The 19,162-nt window shown below is 43.2% G+C and overlaps 1 protein-coding gene across 1 annotated transcript in view; it reads left to right on the forward strand.

Annotated features, from left to right (window-relative positions):
* The window catches only part of LOC147665048 (lysophosphatidic acid receptor 6-like), a 37,981-nt gene extending 20,137 nt beyond the window's left edge, over nucleotides 1-17,844 (forward strand). The window contains exon 2 of the mRNA XM_086949791.1: nucleotides 15,023-17,844. Coding sequence (XP_086805917.1) covers nucleotides 15,232-16,224 — 993 coding nt within the window. The 5' untranslated portion in view covers nucleotides 15,023-15,231 and the 3' untranslated portion in view covers nucleotides 16,225-17,844. The remainder of the gene's footprint in view (nucleotides 1-15,022) is intronic.
* Nucleotides 17,845-19,162: the final 1,318 nt, after the last annotated feature.

Raw genomic sequence — 19,162 nt, forward strand, 5'->3', positions numbered from 1 at the left:
AAATCCTTGTGGATGTTATTAATTTTGTCAACAAAGAAATCAGCGATTTGGTTGCAAAGAGTTTGGGATGGGGGGATTTCCAGTGCCAGGGCTTTGGGGTGGGTGAAGGACTTAACAATATTGAAGATGGTATGTTGTTTTTGGTTAGCTGTTTCTATAGCTGTGGTGAAAAACTCTTTTTTGGCTTTCTTTATGTGTGACAGATACAGTTTCCTCTGCCGAATGTATAGGGGTTTGGAGGTGGGGTCGTATGTTTTCCTCCACTCTCTTTCAAGGACCCTACACGTACGATGGCTGTCGGTGAGGGCCTGAGTATACCACGGGGCATTGGGCTTCCTTTTATGGGAGATTGGTTTTTGATTGGTTGGGTTGGACTTATCCAGGACCAATTTGTTGATCCAGATGTGGAAGTTTTTGGAATCTTGCGATACATCTCCTACAATAGTGGGAGGATGGGTGGGGAGCTGAGGATGGGACTTAATGGACTCAGCTACTTTCTTCCAATTTATCGCAAAGGTTGAGGGAGAATTCTTATTGTGTGGGTGGGGAGAGGGTTTAGCCTTAATAAAAAAAGGTATAAAATGATGGTCGGTCCAAATTTGTGGGATTGGGGGGGATACAGTTATAGTGGCAGTATTGGTGCAAATGCCATTTAATGTGTGTCCGGCCGAGTGCGTGGGGGGCACGACCAGTTGAGAAAGGCCAAAGATATCAAGGGATTGTTGAAAGGTTAAGGTGTGGGGGTCTGCGCGGGATTCCAAATGAAGATTGAAATCGCCGAGAAGAGTAAAGCTGGGGTAATGAGTCAGGTGAGATCCAAGGGTGTCATCCAGGGAATCCAGAAAGGGCGTGGCGTTTCCGGGGGGGCGATACACAAGTCCACCCGTAAGAGAGGTGGAGGAGTTAATGTGAATCACGAAGCCTAAGCTCTCACAGTCCTTGAGTGAGGTCAGTTCAAATGTGTGGAATCTAACATCTTTTCTGATGATGATAGCTAACCCACCTCCCCTGCCGACTGGTCTGTCACGTCTGAGAATCGTGAAGTCAGGGGGAAGGGCAGTTACCAGATCAGGATTAGATGAGTCATTTAGCCAGGACTCAGTGATGAACAGTGCATCTAGGTCATGGGCAAGTATAAGGTCATGGATGTCTTGTCCATGACAAGCTAAGGATCTGGCGTTGATGAGTCCACAACGAAAGGTAATCGGCTTATGTAACGGTGGAGGGGAAGGGTGTGAGATGGTGCCAGTGGGTACCAAGGATGACCATCTACAAGAGCGGCATGAAAATGGTCCCCAGAGGTGAGCAATGGGACGGTGATCCTTGCAGCTATGGCTTGATGTTGGTGGGCGCATAGCGAGTAGCGTGTTAGAGTCGTACCTGAGAACAGGGTTGGATTGGGCAGCATGGCCCGCGCCCAGCGCCGTCCTGGCACGGACGGGCGCAGACGGGCTTGGCTTAGGCGCGGCTTCGGCGCGCGTCCGGCGCGCCCGCTGCGCCAGCCCGCTGCGCCGTCTGGTTGGCTTACACATTATATAGGAAGGAAGAGGGGCGGGAAGGACGGCCCGACTTGAGCACTGTCCCCACCTGCCACACTCAAGATGGCGCCCACCGCTGGGCTGAAGCAGAAGAATAAGTGAATGAAATGTGGTAGGGGTGTCAGAGTGCCTAATAAAAACAATTCCCCTTTAGCTAAGACCCCCAAAGATAAAATGAGACAGTTTTTTTAAAATTATTACAAGACGCAAAAACGCGCCGATTTCTATGACAAAGCTCGCCTAATTCGTTCTAACAATTCCTCTGTCGCTCGCAGCCCCAGTTTCCCTCACCAGGGAGAGCGACTGTAGGGCGCCGAGCGCTGCAAAGGGCTCTGTTAAATACACTAGAGGGGCGGGAAGGACGGCCCGACTTGAGCACTGTCCCCACCTGTCACACTCAAGATGGCGCCCACCGCTGGGCTGAAGCAGAAGAATAAGTGAATGAAATGTGGTAGGGGTGTCAGAGTGCCTAATAAAAACAATTCCCCTTTAGCTAAGACCCCCAAAGATAAAATGAGACAGTTTTTTTAAAATTATTACAAGATGCAAAAACGCGCCGATTTCTATGACAAAGCTCGCCTAATTCGTTCTAACAATTCCTCTGTCGCTCGCAGCCCCAGTTTCCCTCACCAGGGAGAGCGACTGTAGCATCAGTAGCTCGACTCAGTGTGAAGTGCTTTCATCCCCTGGGGTGGTTCTTGAGACTCAAATTTTCAGCTGGAGATTTTCATCAACTGTATCAGAGACTGCTACTGGTACCTTCACAAGGGTCTTCACCTTCACTGTCATCAACAATTACCAGTTTCAAAGTTCACTTCTTCAATTTCTTCCCCAATTTCTCCCCTTCCCCTATGGATCCAACCTGCAAACCTGAGCTTGACTGTGAATCAGTGATTGTTGTCACTACTTCAACTGCTGTCTTTACTCTTCTCATGTGAGCTATGGGATTCTGGCACACTTTACAGCAGTGTTAGTCACAAGCACAAGGTGTTGTAGTGCTTTCCAATGGGGCTTAAGACCGCTTTTGCGGACATGCTTCTTCACTAGGATCCAGTCTCCTGGCTGTAGTGGATGGCACAGAGTGTTTTCTGTTGGCCTGTTGCAAAATTCACCTGACAAGTTACAGATTTTACCACATCTGCTAGACCATTGCAGTAATCTAACACAGTATGATCTGTCATTGACCCAAGTGTTGCTGAAGGGTTGTAGGCATTCCTCATGGCTCTGCCCATCAACACCTCATGGGGCAAGAGTCCAGTCTTTTGGTCTGGGGTACTTCTAATACTCATGAGAACAATAAGAAGAGAATTGGGTCATTTAAGACCAGTGGAGGCACACAGTTCAGCCAGCCTGTTTTTGAAGGTTTCATTCACCTTCTCTACAATGCCAGATGTTTGAGGACAATAACTACAATGGAATTTCTGTTCAAAATGGATAGCTGTACAAATCCATTTAAGGATCTCATTTTTTAAATGAGTCCCACGGTCTGTCTCAATAGAGGTTGTTCTCTCAACAAGAGTTTGGCAACTGTCATATGGTCGCATCCCCAGTTGGGTAGGCTTCAACCCATTTAGAAAAAAAGCAGACAATCACAAGAACATATTTAAGGCATCGTAAACAGGCATCTTAATGAAGATTGCATGAAGTCTTGTAAATGGGCACTCTGATTTACCAATATGATCCATAATGACAATGGTTCTCTATCCTCGATTATTCCTCTGACAAATGACACTACTTTGATACAGATATTCTGCGACACTTCTTAATTTTGTATTGAACGAGTGCTTCTTAAATGTACTGGTAATTGAAACTCTCCTGCCATCTGTTTGGCAATGCAAACAGCAGGCCAGGAATGAAGCATGCAGTCAGGAAGTACATATTTATATTCAGGAGTAATCCAAACATCATAGACATTCTTTTTGCAACCAGCTAATTCCCATTTTTGTCTTTCATCACAATCACATTCAATTCGATTGATGTGGTCTGTTTTGTATTTAACAGAAAAAAAATGACATTACTTGCATTGCAGCAGTATTTGCACTGGATACCATCTGTTTTGACTCTTGCACTTTGACTTGCTCATTCAGTCGAACAGTTGCATTCTGAACTGCACAATACTTTGCCACTTGATCAGCTTGTTTCTTTCTCATTGTGACTATGCCTCCCCTAGCCTAACAGGCTACATACTTAACTACTGAAATCTCCCTCTGTTGTCGTATTGCTTCTAAAATAAATCAAGAACATAGAAACCATTCCTGATGAGAGAACCAGTAGATGCTATATACCTTTTTGGGACCACAGCTACCCAAAATCATGTACCACTCTAAACCCATATTGGCTGCCTGTGTAAATAGCCACATTCAAGCCATCTGCAAGGCAACAAGCCCATGTCAATGTAATCAACTTTGCCACATGTGCTGAATGTTACATTAGGCAGATATGATGCCTCAACATATTCAGAAATAGAGCAGACTACATAAACAGCTTTTAGTGCTCCCAGATCGTCTTTCAGATTAGAACCACTCACAAACAAATCAAATAAGCAATTTCAAAAGGAACATCTTTAATATCTAGACTTATTTTGGTACATACATCTGTAACATTTACACAATTCTAGTCTGGAATGTTATCATCATCATGGTCTTCATTGCTATCTGAGACCATGAAATGTGTTGCAGGATTCAGAGAATTTCACCTTATTGAGCTATTTCTGCTGCCTATATGATTTGGTCATGTCTTGTGAGGCAGATGTTTGTCAGGTTCTGAGCTCCAGTAAGAGTCAGCAAATTTCAACTGAATGAGGAACAAACACAATTAGCATTGTTCCCATTACAATGCCTTCACATTGTCCAATTGCAATGCAGATAGCTGTGCCTCCTGTGGACAACCAGGACGAGTCAAAGCTAATGGGTCTAACACAGCAGAAAAATAAGCAACATGTCTCATCACCCTTCCATGTTTTTGTGTCAGTATTGAAAGTGAGCACTCACTCGTATCATAACAATTAAGATAACATTATGTATCATAATGGAACAGTCTGAGGGGAGATGCAGGTATTGTTGGTTATCACGGCACGCTACAAAGAGTATTTTTTTTATCAGCCTATACAGCGATACTCCATAAATTTGCAGCTCGCTGATGAAAAAATACTTTTTGGATCCTATTTACAGTGCTACCTTACTGCATAGGAAGCTTTCACACCTATTACTTGGAGTTGTGAGAAACCCTGCACATCGTACCGGAATTGAGGTCAATTTTTTGCTCCATTGAGCAAATGATTAGTATTTGAAGTTGTGAGCAGCTTCGCCATATACACCACAATCGAGTCTTACCTTTTGCCCCTTTGGGTTCGATTTCCGAAATACATACACCTTTACTGGTATTTGACCAGCAGAACAGATAGGAGCACTGACTAAGTTCCCTCTGGCAAAGAATCGGGAACGAGACGCGTTGCCTGTGTGCCAGTTTTAAAGATCTATTGAATAAAAAGAAACAACTTTGGAACAATTCTTAAAGTGTCCTAGCTCTGCCACAAGTGCACCTTACATTCTTCTTTGGTGAACCTGGCTACTATTGACATCTCTGGACGGCGGGTGTGGGAAGAGATTGCACCACCCTTTGAATTTATAGTACATACGGACTGGATGTGCTTGACCTTGGTCTGCCGTTTGTTCATTCCTTGACAGATGCAGGTGGAACCAATATAGAACAAGAATGATACGAGGTGACAATTCACCTTACCATCTACATATGGGCCCCTCTGATCTACCTCCTGTACTGCACCTTGCATCCAATCCTCCTCCCCTCAGGGGCTGTCACTGTAAATTAGTCTCTGATGAAAACTGAGGACAATCATTGCTTATAATTAATTGATTCTGTTGGTACCCTGGATTATATGGCATCTTGTTTCTCGTGTTTAGCTGCATCACTGGAGCTACAGGCATATCCATACGGAACAGCCCTTGATTTTGCACATCTTGCATAGGAGTCTACTGGCTGCGGCATCAATCTGTGTCTGCACCTGTTTTACATTTCGCAGCATCTGGGGAACAAAATAATTCTGGATTTGATCCTGATTCTGCCTACACTTTTGTTTTCATGGCCTGATTTTACAGCAGAAATAAGCAGCGGTCTTCTTTATAAATTAATCTTTGCATTGCTCTATCACAACCCTGTGTCGGCACCATCTCATTTCCCATTCTGACAATTTACATGCGTAGGGTTCAGAATTCAGAGGCGGTGCAAAATAGAAATCAGACCACATTATCTGATTTCTGTTGTTTATCTGAATCTGCTTAGTCTGTGGAATCATCAACTTCCCCTTAATCTTTTTCTGTTTTATGTCAAAACAGTCACTACAGTATTTGCACACTTTAAGATCTCATCAATACTTTTGGTTTGTCAGCACATCACACTCTGCTGAATATGAGAACTAAGCTCTTGACGCAAACCCAAAATTAAAGCAGTCATGAATCTGTATAAGCCTCTCATAATGAGCATACACCTACTCATTTTGCTCTAGAGTAGCTTTCATAATTTGTCCCCAATTTACTTCTTTCTCTGGCACTTTCTTTCTCAAACGATCTAGCACCACTCTATAGTTATCAGTAACAACCTCAGCTAGAGCATTGTTAGGAGCAACTCTAGCTGATTCCTGAGTCGACCAAGCAACAGCAACCTTACATTATATCCGTAAATCACTAGGAGCAACAATCTCAAATAATGTATCCAAATAAATCCAAATCATTTTGGAAATTGTAACCAGCCTATGAACCCCTTTGTACCACCTGTCAGGTTCCTCTCTCAATTTTGGAAAATTTGTCATAAAGATCAACCCTAGTCCAAAGCACATGGACATAATTCCTTCAAAGGACATTCAGACATTGTATCTGGTTCAGAATCAATAATGATCACCTTTGCTCTCTTTTTCCACTTTTCTTTGTATTTTTTTAAGTCTCTCCAATCCTTAGTCTTCTCAAATAAATCTTTAATGTGAGCTCGCAAAGTCACTAAACCCATTTTTTTTTTCACTCAAATCCATTTTATAATTCTTCTGTACATTTCTCATTCTGCTAACAGCAACCTCATATTCATCAGCTAATTTCTCAAGTTTATAATGTGTTTATTCATACTCCTTGCTGCTTCTCTGATTGCATAGCTCATTTCATCTACATTATATGACATCAGTCTATTTAAATAAACTGTTCCCTTTAAAATAGTTGTAATGTAATGTAATGTAAAAAGGATTTGTATAGCGCTGCGTTCACCGGACGGTTTCTTGGCGCTGATCACCAACCCAGGAGGAGGCAAGGAGGGGAGAAAGAAGAACATTATGTATAGACACCGCGGAAAAGGTGAGTTTTTAGGAGAGAGCGAAAGTGAGGATAGGAAGAGGAGAGTCTGAGGTCTAAAGGTAGGGAGTTCCAAATTCAATCTTTATGAATCCACTATTAACCTCGCTCTCTTTAGAAAGGACAGTTGATTCTGGAGAGCCAGGAGCAACAGTAGTCATAGATAGTAGGAACAGGGGCAACAATAGTATTTTCAGGGGGAGCACTTGCACCCAATGTTATACCTTCATTTGTCACTTCAAGCACCGTCAATCCCTGTGCACTCACACTTGGTTCACCCGATGGCCGATGCACCCATGTCAGGTACCAGGGGTAGAGACCACTTGCTTGTACTGGTGTGTATGGAGGAGGTCTAGAATTTAAAATATCATTTAAAAAGTTATTCTCATCATCTTAATCTTTTTCTGTCACCCTCATCAACGTTTTGTCTGTTGTTTCATTTACTATTGCAGGAAAAACTCTCCCCTCTTCTATCACACCCTCCCTCCAAAATCTCTCTTGATTATCCAGCTTGTTTTCTAATCACTGCTTTAGGGAAACCTTATACTGCTTTTTGATTTTCTTTATCTCCTTCTCAGTTGCCATTCGATCCCATGTATTTAATGTTTCGAACTGTGTAGGTCTAGGTAGGGGCTTTCTCTCATTAATTGCCAAGCTCAAGAAATCTAGGGCTTCGCTTATGGGGAACTGGTGTAGCGCAGCGCCGGAGATCTTCGTGCTGCGCTGCCCTATGCCAAAGTGAAAGGGCAGGAATGCGCCATATTTATTGAATACGCTGCATTCCTGTCTTTTCCCCCTGTGTGGGTGCATATTTGCTCCCAAGCACACACGCAGGAACCCTTACACCATGGTGCAAGGGTGTTTGCATCACGTGCAGGATTGCTTTTGTGCAAGAAGGGACACCTTCCTGCACAAAAACAATCCAGAGCGTCGTCATCCTCTTTCCATGTGTGCTGCAGAATGCAGCACACATGGAAAGAGAAAAAAACGAGGTAAAATAAAAATATTTCTCCTTGTTACGCCTGCTCTGGGGAGGAGTAAGGTGTGGGCGTTGCCCCAGGTTTAGTGATTAAGTAAATCTGGAGCAGCGTCAAAACCCATTTGTGTCACATGGGAAAACCCACAGCAATGCCCATGGAATACCTCCGTGGTGCATAGTAAGGTAAGACTGTGACCTGCGTTGCCTTGCCCTACTCCATATCTATGAGGTCATGAGGTCATGCAACACAGAGTGGCTTTGCGTAGATATAGTTGAGAGTTTTGCGCCGCCGAAGTGTCAGAAAAAGTGACACTCCGGTGGCACAAGCCTCTCATAAATAAGCCCCCTAGTTTTCTAATATTAAAGGTACCCACCAAATTAAACTGTAAGCCTTCCTCAGTAGAGGTATGGAAGTCTAACATCCGTCAACTTTTAGTAGGCAGTAGAGCTCTCTGTAGGAATCCTTTTTTCCATGTCCAACAGACATTTCAGGCTTTTTCAGCACAGCACCCATCGTTCTTGCTCAAAAAAACCCAGAAACAGCACAAGTCAAGGGTAAGAACAACAACCAATCCCAGCATGGCTATGTCAAAAGTCAACCAATCACAGCACAACTTCGACAACATACAAACACTGACATCGTGACTTAGTGGTGAATGTCTCACTAATCCTAGTGCGACTTCTCAGCTGACTAACTAATCACAGAGTGGCTTTTCCGTGAATCAAAAAACAACACACAACTCCTTTCCTCGCTTCATGCACACAAAATAACAAACAAAATATTTTCAACTCAAACTAGATAGGAGAAAGTCAGCAGGTTAGATAAAAGAACTTCACAATCAATAGAAACAAGAATAATATCTATACAGCACTAATCAAACAAAATTCTCACTAAAGCAGACTGCTGCCTAGTGGCAATCCACCTCTGATGAATGCACTCACTCAGTGCACCAAAAGCAAATAACACTAAACTAAATTAGACATGCAAAACTCTAGAAAGAAAACTCAATCATTCAGAAAATCCCTATCTGTGTGAATGCCACACCTCGCAAATCACCAGCCACCGGTCCATTGGGGCCGAGGTACCACGCCCCCTCACCTTTTGCCCCCTCAATAACAGTGTCTGTCAGGCTGTGCAAAGGTTAGCCTGACAGACACTCTTCATTTTAAGGTCAGGCAGCCAGGATCTAGACATGCGCTAAATGCACAGGCTCCAGCCTGTCTGAGCTGAACTTTGCTGGCCTGAAGATGTCACAGCTCCTGTGGGTGTGACCTCATCAGCTCAGCAAAGGTCTTTGAGGCCCTCCCTCTCGGTGACGAGGTGTAGCGGCACTCATTGCCTCGGACCTGGGCGCTTCAGTTTTAAGCCCTAAAGAGCCATGGGCAAGTGTTAATCAGTGACACTTTGTCAAAGAGTGGGGTGGGGTCCGCAGTCTCAGCAACCCCATCACACTCTGTGATGAGTTCGGGACTGCTGAAGGTCAGCCAATGAGGGAAGGCAGCAGTCCCAACCCCCCTGGGACCTCCGAGACAGATTTTGCTTTTTTTAATTAATGTTTGGTACATGCATGCGTGTGTGTTTGATATATGGCAATGAGTGTTGTGAATGAATGTGTGTGTGCGCATGTGTGTGAATGAATGGGTTTGAGTGAGTGTGTATGTGTGCATGCGTGTCACATCTGCCACCTTCCTCCTAAAATTACCACCTGCCACTGCAAATCACACTACCCAACAGACAGGTTTAACCACAAAATCTCAAGATCTTGGATTACGACTACTTCAATTACCTAGTCCACCAATAATAAAACCAAAACTCCTTCAACACAAATTACAAATAAGACAAGTACATCAATACCACCAATTGAACCAAGAATCAGCATCACATAACCAAAAACTTCACATGCAGCATAACAAACCAACACCCAACTCAGACTGCACTCTCAACTACAACTCCCAGATAGCATCACTAGCATACCAAAATACCCTCAATCTCAAAATTCACTCCGTACTATTAATACTTACAATCCTTTTTGCTCAAGAACAGCAACCACCTGTCAGGAGCTCAGCAAACAATTCACAAGGATAATCCACAACGGAAAATCCACTGTGGACTGTGGAATATGGACAGAAACCAGTCAAAAGGCAGGGCAAAAAAGGATTTCTAATAGTACCAGCTTATGTCCCAACCATCCTCTCCGACCAAAATGTTGTCGATGCAGGAGACCCCAAAAATCACCTCAATGACACACCCACGGGTGGATGAATTAGAAAAGAATACATCTGCCGGCTTCCTGGTTTAATGCCACACTATCTAGAGAGGAAAATTGCAAAGGCTTGTAAAGACTTTAGAGAAAAACCAATGAATTGGAAGCCAAAATCAATTATAAATCGGCGATTAAGAAACATCACACCCTCTGTAGAGTGGCACAGGCCGCTATTCAGATACAATCTCAAAGGCCCAGAACTGCTCAAAAACTCTATTTGAAGTTGTTAAAGAAATGCTGACCCCAGTAAACGGTCCCCAGTTGCTCGATTGTCTCAGCCCCAATCCTCAAAGTTAGCAAAAATGTTTATAAACACGGGGGCATATTAACAAGGGCTTTAGCTCCGCTTTTTTAGCTTTAAAAGCCAAAAAAAGCGGAGATAAAGCTATCGCCCTATTAACAAGAGGGTGCTAACATGCATAATCGCATAAGAATAGCACCCTTTTTCACAACGCCTCCCTTTGCATCTAATGAGATGCAAAGTGGGCGTTCCACACCTAAATAACGTGAAAAATATCGCAAACCGATATTTCTCCAATTAACAAGCTGCATGCTAAACAACATAGCGATAAGAAAAGAAGCTGTAACCTCGGTTATCGCTACTTTCCTTACGCCTGCTTTCAGTCTGACTATATCGATTGGAAAGTGGATATAATGGCTAAGTATGCCCTGCTCTATCATCAAGCTATCGCCAAACGTTGTGCGATTATCGCTGGATTTCCAGCGATAATCGCACTTTTGGCAGCTTGCGCTTGGAATTGTATTGCTTTTGAGATAAGCGTTGCTGATAGCACACTATCGCAGCGATACAATCCAGAGTTAGCGGGCGATAATTATCCTCAAACTAAGAGCGCTGAGCATTAATTATCTCCGGCCCTTGCTGATGTGCCTCATAGTGACTACCATTCAAACACAGTTAGAGGCTAACTTAAATTCTAGGGCTCTCAAGGAGGAATTAGAGCATAGTCTTCTACCTGTGTCTACTCAGAACCCACCCTAATCCCCGGATGTTTCAGTCAGCTCAAAATATGGAGGCCTGGCCATTGCTGTTGCTGAACTACTGCGATGGTTTCCTGTCCATCTTACGGGCTATTAACTCTGGATCCACTTCTCCGGGCCAGGCTGGAGCTCCTTGACAGGGATCATCTGCTACAAGTGGTTTGATCAAAGAGGGCTATATGCCACAAACATGGAAACATGCTATGGTTCATCCGCTAATAAAAAAGCATAATCATGACCCTACCAAATGGGCAAACTACTGACCCATCTCTTTGGTGCCTCTCTTTGCTAAAATGTTAGAAAAGCATGTAAATGTAAGCTTAACCACCAATACTGAAACCCACCAATTCCTCCACCTGTCTCAGTCAGGATTCAGAATGGGTTATAGCATGGAGTCTGCCTTACTAGGGCCCACAGAGCATCTAAGATGTCTTCTGGATGAGGGCAACACTGCGGCCGTGATACTGCTGGATTTGAGTGCAGCTTTCGACACGGTGTCTCACCCTATCTTGACGGATAGACTGAGGTCAATCAGCCTGGAGGGCAACCACCGCCTTCGCATGGCTGGTCTCCTTTCTGAAAACAAGGGGGCATATTACCAAGCAATAGCGATAATTATCGCTATTGCTTAGTTAGAGACAAAAATGTATCGCCGACCTGTGGCGATTTTTATCGCAGATAAACCTTGGCATTACCAAGGTTTATCGCAAGTGCGATAAAAATCGTCCGCAATGCATGAATATCGCTGAAAAGTCCGCGATATTCAGGCATTACCGAGCTAATGCTCTTAGCCATGTTATCCACCTCCCATTGGATAACATGGCTAAGAACTGCTCAGGGCAGGTGTTAGCTTTTGGAGATATTCGCGCTTAGTGCGAATATCTCCAAAAGTTGGTAATAGGAGATAGCGATGTTAGCGACTGTTTCCAGTCGCTAACATCTTGGCACGCCCACTTTGCATGTCATTATTGATAAATTTCTCTGACATGCAAAGCGAGGCCCAAGATGGTCGCTATCTCCTACTAGCTGTCGCTAACTGGTGTTAGCGACAGCTAGGTAATAGGGAGATAATTTTATCTCCGCTTTCTTGGCTTTTAAAGCCAAAAAAGCGGAGATAAACCCCCTTGATAATATGCCCCCAGATCTTTCCAAGTATTTTCGGCTGATTCTTGGTCAGAGACCTGCACCCTCTCCTCAGGAGTTTCTCAGGGCTCTGCATTGAGTCCCTTAATATTTAACCTTAATGTGCGTCCATTAGCAGATGTGGTGGAGACACTTTTTTCGTACTCTGGTGGCACCCAAATTATTTTTTCACTGTCTTCCCATCAGAAACACCATGCGGAGACACTTAATTATGGTCTCAAGCGGATTGCCGCATGAATGGATGACAATCTGCTCAAACTGAACGGCAACAAAACTGAGGTTTTGAACATGGGTAAAAGTCCACAACGTGGGGTCCGGAGCACAAGCCTCCTTAGGCTCTGTCCCCACTCCCTCTCCAAAAGTGAAAAGCCTGGGCTTCTGGTTAGATCAAGACCTGTCTATTCGTCCTCAAGCGGCCATAGTAGCATCATCTTGCTTTACAGTCATGAAGTGGGTGAGGAAAATTAACTCGATTATTCCTCGCTCAGCAATGAGAGTGTTATTCTTTTGAGATTCGATTATGGAAATGTTTTGAAGTTGGGCGCGGACGAGACAGCTATCCATCGCCGTCAGGTGGTACAAAACTCTGCTGCCAGGCTTCTCGCTCGCTCCTCAAGTAGGACTGCAGCCTCCCCCATTTTTCGGGAGCTACATTGGTTATCAATTGGAAAAAGAATACAATTCAAAGCCCTCTGCTTCATTTTCAAAGCTACGGCTAGGCTTGCCTGAAATATATACAAGAGCTAGTCTCTGTGTATTCGTTCCTGAAACTTCAGATCCGCTAACCAGGGACAATACTGTGTACCGAGAGTACACCGGTTACTATCCGGCTGATACTCTTTTGCTTATCTAGGTTCAAAACTGTGGAACTCCTTGCCTCAGTATATGAGGAATTGTACTTCACTAACACAGTTTCGCAAACTCTTAAAAACATGGCTGTTTTAATGGCAGTGTCTTCAGAAAAGTCTCCGTAGTGCTTAGCACCGGGAAACCCGGTGGTTACCTGCGCGCTTTACAAATGGCAAATAATAATAATGAATTGGGGATAGTGTTAAACCTCAATTTCTTGAGGGCAATATGCTCTAAGATAAGGTGTAGCACAGCATATTAAAATACAGTTCATTAAGGAAGAACAGTCTCAATACGTGAGTTCTAGGGTAGAATGATTTATTGCAAAAACTTAAAAGGTACAACACAGAAATTGTAAAGTACAGAAGCATAAGTTACTGCCATGAAGGCTCTTAGAAATAGGGCAATACAGAATAATAAGCAAAATCAAATGAGCAGCAAAATCAATAAGAAATCGGATAGCATCCCTAGAAGCATCTGAGATGTCCTATGGCTCACCCCCAAATGTAAGGGTTTATATAGTAAACCTTCTCATAGGATATAATGAAAACTGCAAATTTATCATGGTGTGAGCAAAAAGAAAACAATCCTGGAAAATCAGAGCACCTAATTAATAAATAAGGTATTGCCTTACCACCTAAGCACTATCCCACAACATGAATATCGATTCAGCCACAGGGGGCTGAAATCAAGCAGCGATGACTGTACAAACTAGTTACAAATGTGAAATACTGTGAAAGAATATAATTCTGCGAGCAGGCGGAAGAAACCTAGACTATTGTAACATTACTGAGCCCATGTCGAAGAATCTTCTTTGAGAACAATGCCATTCAGAAACAAAACAAGCCTGATTTTTCTTGACTGCGTGCAGCAGAAATAATAAACAGTGAATGTACAAGGTTAGGCATCCATTTTGAACAAGAAGGTGTTGAAGCCTAGTTAGCATATACCAAGAAAAGGCACTTTAACAGGTCATATCAACCTTGTTTCACATGCAATACCATGTATACACATGTAAATCCATATCCTGCTCATTGTACATAATGCACAATTTCATAACTGCAGAAAAACGTCTACTGCCGCATTGTGTGAGGTTAACAGATTATAGCTACATAATTTGCAGGGTTTCAACTTCACAACTACAGCGGTGGAATTTTAATTTAATCTATCCCACCAGTCAATGTCCAATTTTTATAAATCTCATAATAGAACATGTCCTGGTGTAACCACACCTAAGTCTAAGAGACAAGGGAACTGAGGTATATTGAACATAAATGGATATGCCCAGAATCAGAAAATGTGTCCAAATAGTGTACCATTGATTAGGACTCAGGCCTCTCTTTTGGCCCCAGAGCACACAATGTAGAGAAGCAGACCTCAACTCCTGTTGGATCTGACTGTTCCTGCATTGTTTTTGGTATTATTGACAATATCTCACTACTGCTTATAACCCTTGGCAATGGTAATCTCAAAGCAGTCTCCAGAGGGAGGAGCCATCAGCACCACATGTCACAATAGGCAGTGACATCAGATGACAAGAGCAGCTACATCTGAGCTATCAGACACTATCTGGCTACCTAGCACCAAGTGGATTATCCAACCCCCCCTGATATTGTCAGGGCAAAGAACAGTCCTTTAAAACGACAGATGCACCCTGATGCCTTGTAGAGAAGGACCTACCTCTACCCACTTACTCCCCTTACAGAAAGAGGGGGTTTTGTAAATTCACAGATAACTCAAAAATGGAAAAGATTATAATGTAGAAAAGTCATGAGAGGTCCTTACAAAGTCTATTTGCCAACCGGAACTTGCTAACAAGATTTAATGTCATCGTTAAAATTAGTAAATTTGCTGAGGTTCTCAAATGACCAAGTAAACAGTTTTTTTTATCATCTTCAGGAGTTGAAGACATCAGAACTTGAGAGTCGACGAAGATAGTACGAACGGATGTAAACAAGGTGACGTGGTGTTCAACGAATTTTCAACACACACATTGGATTTTTCATATCTCTGATGACCCTGCCTTCAGGACTGCAAGCCTCCAGTTACCCTCTCTGCTGCACCTCAGCCCAGGGGATCAGGTTGGTCCCACAACCTCGAGTTGAAGGATGGTGTTTGTCTCGAGCTCCAATTGTAGTCTAAACGCGGACTTCCAGTACAACCTCTTCTCTGTCATCTATAGCCTGGTTTTTATCCTCGGCCTCGTGGGCAACTTCCTGGCCCTGTACGTGCTGACATGCAAGGTAAAAAACACCACCCAATCTTATGTGTACTTCATCAACCTGTGCATAGTGGACACCATCTTTGTCTGCATGCTGCCCTTTCGGATCGTCTACCATGTCAATGGCAATAACTGGATCTTTGGGGACGTTGCGTGCCGCATCACCGGCACCTTGTACTACAGCAACATTTACCTGAGCATCGGCTTCTTCACATGCATTTGTGTAGACCGCTACATTGCAGTGGTGCACCCTCTGACGTACCTTCGTATAAAGCTCAGCTACTACAGCATTGTGGTCACTGTCTTTCTCTGGGCAGTGGCGGTGGCTGTGGTGGTCCCGCTGGTCTTGGGGGGACCGCTGCACAACACAGTTGGGAACCAAACTGCCTGCTTCGAAAGCTTCACTCCCCACGACTCCAAAGAGCGCATGGCACCATACAACATCTGCGCCCTGGTCTTTGGCTTTGTCATCCCATTTGGCATCATCTCCATATGCTACCCGCTGATTGCTAAGCGCATCTCCCGGATTCGGACTAGCATCCACAAGAAGAAAGCACTGCGGACCATCTACCTGATTCTTCTTATCTGTGTTGTCTGCTTCTTGCCCTACCACGTCATGCATCTCTTGCACTTTCTCATGCGACAGGAGCTCATTGCCAGTTGCGACATCGCCAACTTCATCTACAAACTGCGCCGCATAACCCTTGCGCTGGTCAGCCTCAACTGCTGCCTCAACCCAGTCATGTACTATTTTACATCCAACAGCTTTGGCTGCCGGCTGGCACTAAAGATGAGATTCCTGCGCTCCAAGAAGGTGTACACCATCTACGACCGGGATATGGTAGCATACCCCAACTGCAGCTACAGGAGCAAGCCCTGAGATAAGTCATTCTGGTGGTCTGTCCTAGATCTGTTATGCAATGCATCATTATGGCTTCTAGCTGACAACAATAAAAGATTGGCAATTGGTCCTTAAACTGTTGACCTTCCAGAACAGAGCATCTTCGAATGTATAATACGCAGGGCAACTGAATCCAACTACGTAACCACCTACCCAGAGCAGCCTTAACAGCATTATAGGCCCTCGGGCAAAGCAGTGCACTGTGCCCTGCCTACACAACCACTCTCAGGAATAAAAATGTTTAACAGAAAATTTGTGTTAAATTCTGGTCTGTTTGGGGCCCCTACGCTCTTGGGGCCCCCAGGCAACTGTGTTAAGGACAGCACTGCACCTACCACGAGCGACCTAGAAAAGTGCATTTAGAACTGCAACTCCTTACAAAAGAAGAGAAAGGTGATCTTCGACTATTGTCAAGAATTACGAAGCTTCTTTCTGGACACCCATGGTTGTATATATGTCTTGTCTTAGTCTCATTTCCATACTTGATCTGCTTTCATGTTAATTCTCCATTGGATTCCACTCTGTAGTAGCTTAGTGAGTAAGTGCTTAAGGTTTACATGCTCTTTTCATCTGGTGAAATTGTTGACGGTCTATAGAGACCTCCCTCAGTTGAACTGTACATGCTCATAACTTCTGCTTGTGTTTTAATTCTAGGGGAACTGCTTCAATTAGGTAGTGCCCATTTTAGGGGGATGTGTTTCTTCCACTGCACATCTTACTGACTGATCTAGTGACTGTTTTTTTAAATCTCCACAAGACTGATGCTCCTTGTGATTTGCAATTCATTGAATCCATTCCTCTTAAAACACCTGGGTTGTGATTATGGAAATATATTTGAGAGATGTCACTGATAATGTTACAAAAATTTGTATGTACAGATATTGAAAGAGAGAGAACCCACAATATGTAACTGCGTAATATAGGCCTATATTGACATCAATCAATCAGGGATTTGTGAAGCGCACTACTCACTCATGGGGGTCTCAAGGCGCTATTATTATTATTATTATTGTTATTTAGGGGGAGGGGGGCGTGCAGCTCTGATCCAGCCAAAGAGCCAGGCCTTGAGGCTCTTCCTGAAGGTGTGCAGAGTGGGGGAACGTCTCATGTTGAGCAGGAGTTCGTTCCAGGTCTTTGCCATGATGTATGAGTAGGCCTAACCCTCAATGGGTTCTGGTGATATTTATAAACCACGAGACCACAGACAGAGCAATTTATAAGTGTCACTTGAATCCAAAACGTCAAAATAGCACCATACTATTCGTGTTACTTTTTATGCATTTTTATGTTACATGATTTGTTCATTGATTTTTGTATCTTTAGAAATATTTGAATATTTGAGCACCATTCATTTAGTATTCATTGTTTGCCTCAGGCTGCAGACATGTCTGTCAATGTTTCAGAAAAGTAGGTTTTCATTGGAGATGATGTGCTAATTTGTATTTCTGTTTTATGTAACAATGTGTATTAGAAGTCAAAGTTTAAATGCAAAGCACATTGTAAGACAATTAAATACATGCATTCTAAAATGTGCTCTTCTTTCATAGTACATATATAAAGAAAGAAAATAAAGAGCAATGTGGGCCAGAGTTAACTTTTTCCTGACAGTTTTCTGCATTTTTTTTACACCCTGGAGAGAATTCATTGGCGAATGCTTGCATCAAGGATGGCTCTGCAAGGGTGAACTTGACAGGTGTGCTGATTAATGCTCCGAGAATATCAGTTATTGTGCAAACTGTGTTAATCATCGATTTGATTTTTTATAGGAGCTAAATATCCTGCAAATTAATTCAGTACTATGATTTACAAGAAACATTTAATAGCTGGACCCCACTTTTGTGAAGCACGAGGTGTAAAACTATAGGCAAACATTCAATAAGGTGTGTGTGTGTGTGTATATATATATATATATATATATGTATATATATATATATATATATATATATATATATATATATATATATATATATATATATATATATACACACACACACACAAACATGCAGAGGCATTTATCTATTTATTACACATTTCTGAGACGTTCCCGGTGAATAACAGAGTCTACTACCAACTCCTGGCCACTTTATTTGGTAGTGAAAGGAGCCAGCCCCTCTTCCGTCTTCAACACTCATTCTTGTAGCAGGATGTGGCCAGGGCTGTGTTCCACTGCACTCTTTCAAAAGCAGATGTGGGAAGATCACTGTTGCTCATTACGTGTTATGTTCTGTATTAACTATGGAGACGTTTTTGAGCGCACAGTTTTAAACACTGCACAGGATGAAGAATGTGCATCAAGGAGAAAGGCTGCAGAGGAGAAGGCTGTATTAATGACATCTGCCAAGAGGGTGAATAATTGGTCTAGATTGGGAGGGGGTGGATTAATGTATTGTTTCTATCTCTAGTGTAAACACGCTCTGATCATCTTTTAAAGGTGCATTTGCTGGAGGACTAAGAAAGCGGGCTTTCTTCTACGCTAGAGTAGGTCAATGGAGTCCTACCTGAGTTCTCTCACTCACTGCCAGTAAATGTGGGCATCATGGGGAAAAATACTTCTTGTAAATTAGCAACTGCTGCATGCGGTTACCATCTAGACCTATGTTTCTAGAACTTTCACATGAAAAATCCTTATCAGCTGTGTTTGATTGGTTCAGTGGACACTAACCAAGAATACAGTGAGTTACTAAATGAAAGTCCTAAAAGGCTTTGTGGTGTCACTACATCAGGAGACAGGTAGCCACCCTACAGTAGTCGTGTCACCCAACGGTACAAATGGTCTACAAGTCCGTGCAGAGGGGCAAAAACCCACCTATCACAGACGTGCATAACTGTCAGAAAGAAGTGGAATAAAAATAAACAATGAGAAATGCAGAAGTTTGCCTACATGGAAAAAAAAACTCTCTCTGGAACTCACTTTCTT

This window comes from Lissotriton vulgaris, unplaced genomic scaffold (genome assembly GCF_964263255.1).
Source record: "Lissotriton vulgaris unplaced genomic scaffold, aLisVul1.2 SCAFFOLD_584, whole genome shotgun sequence".
Lineage (NCBI taxonomy): Eukaryota > Metazoa > Chordata > Amphibia > Caudata > Salamandridae > Lissotriton > Lissotriton vulgaris.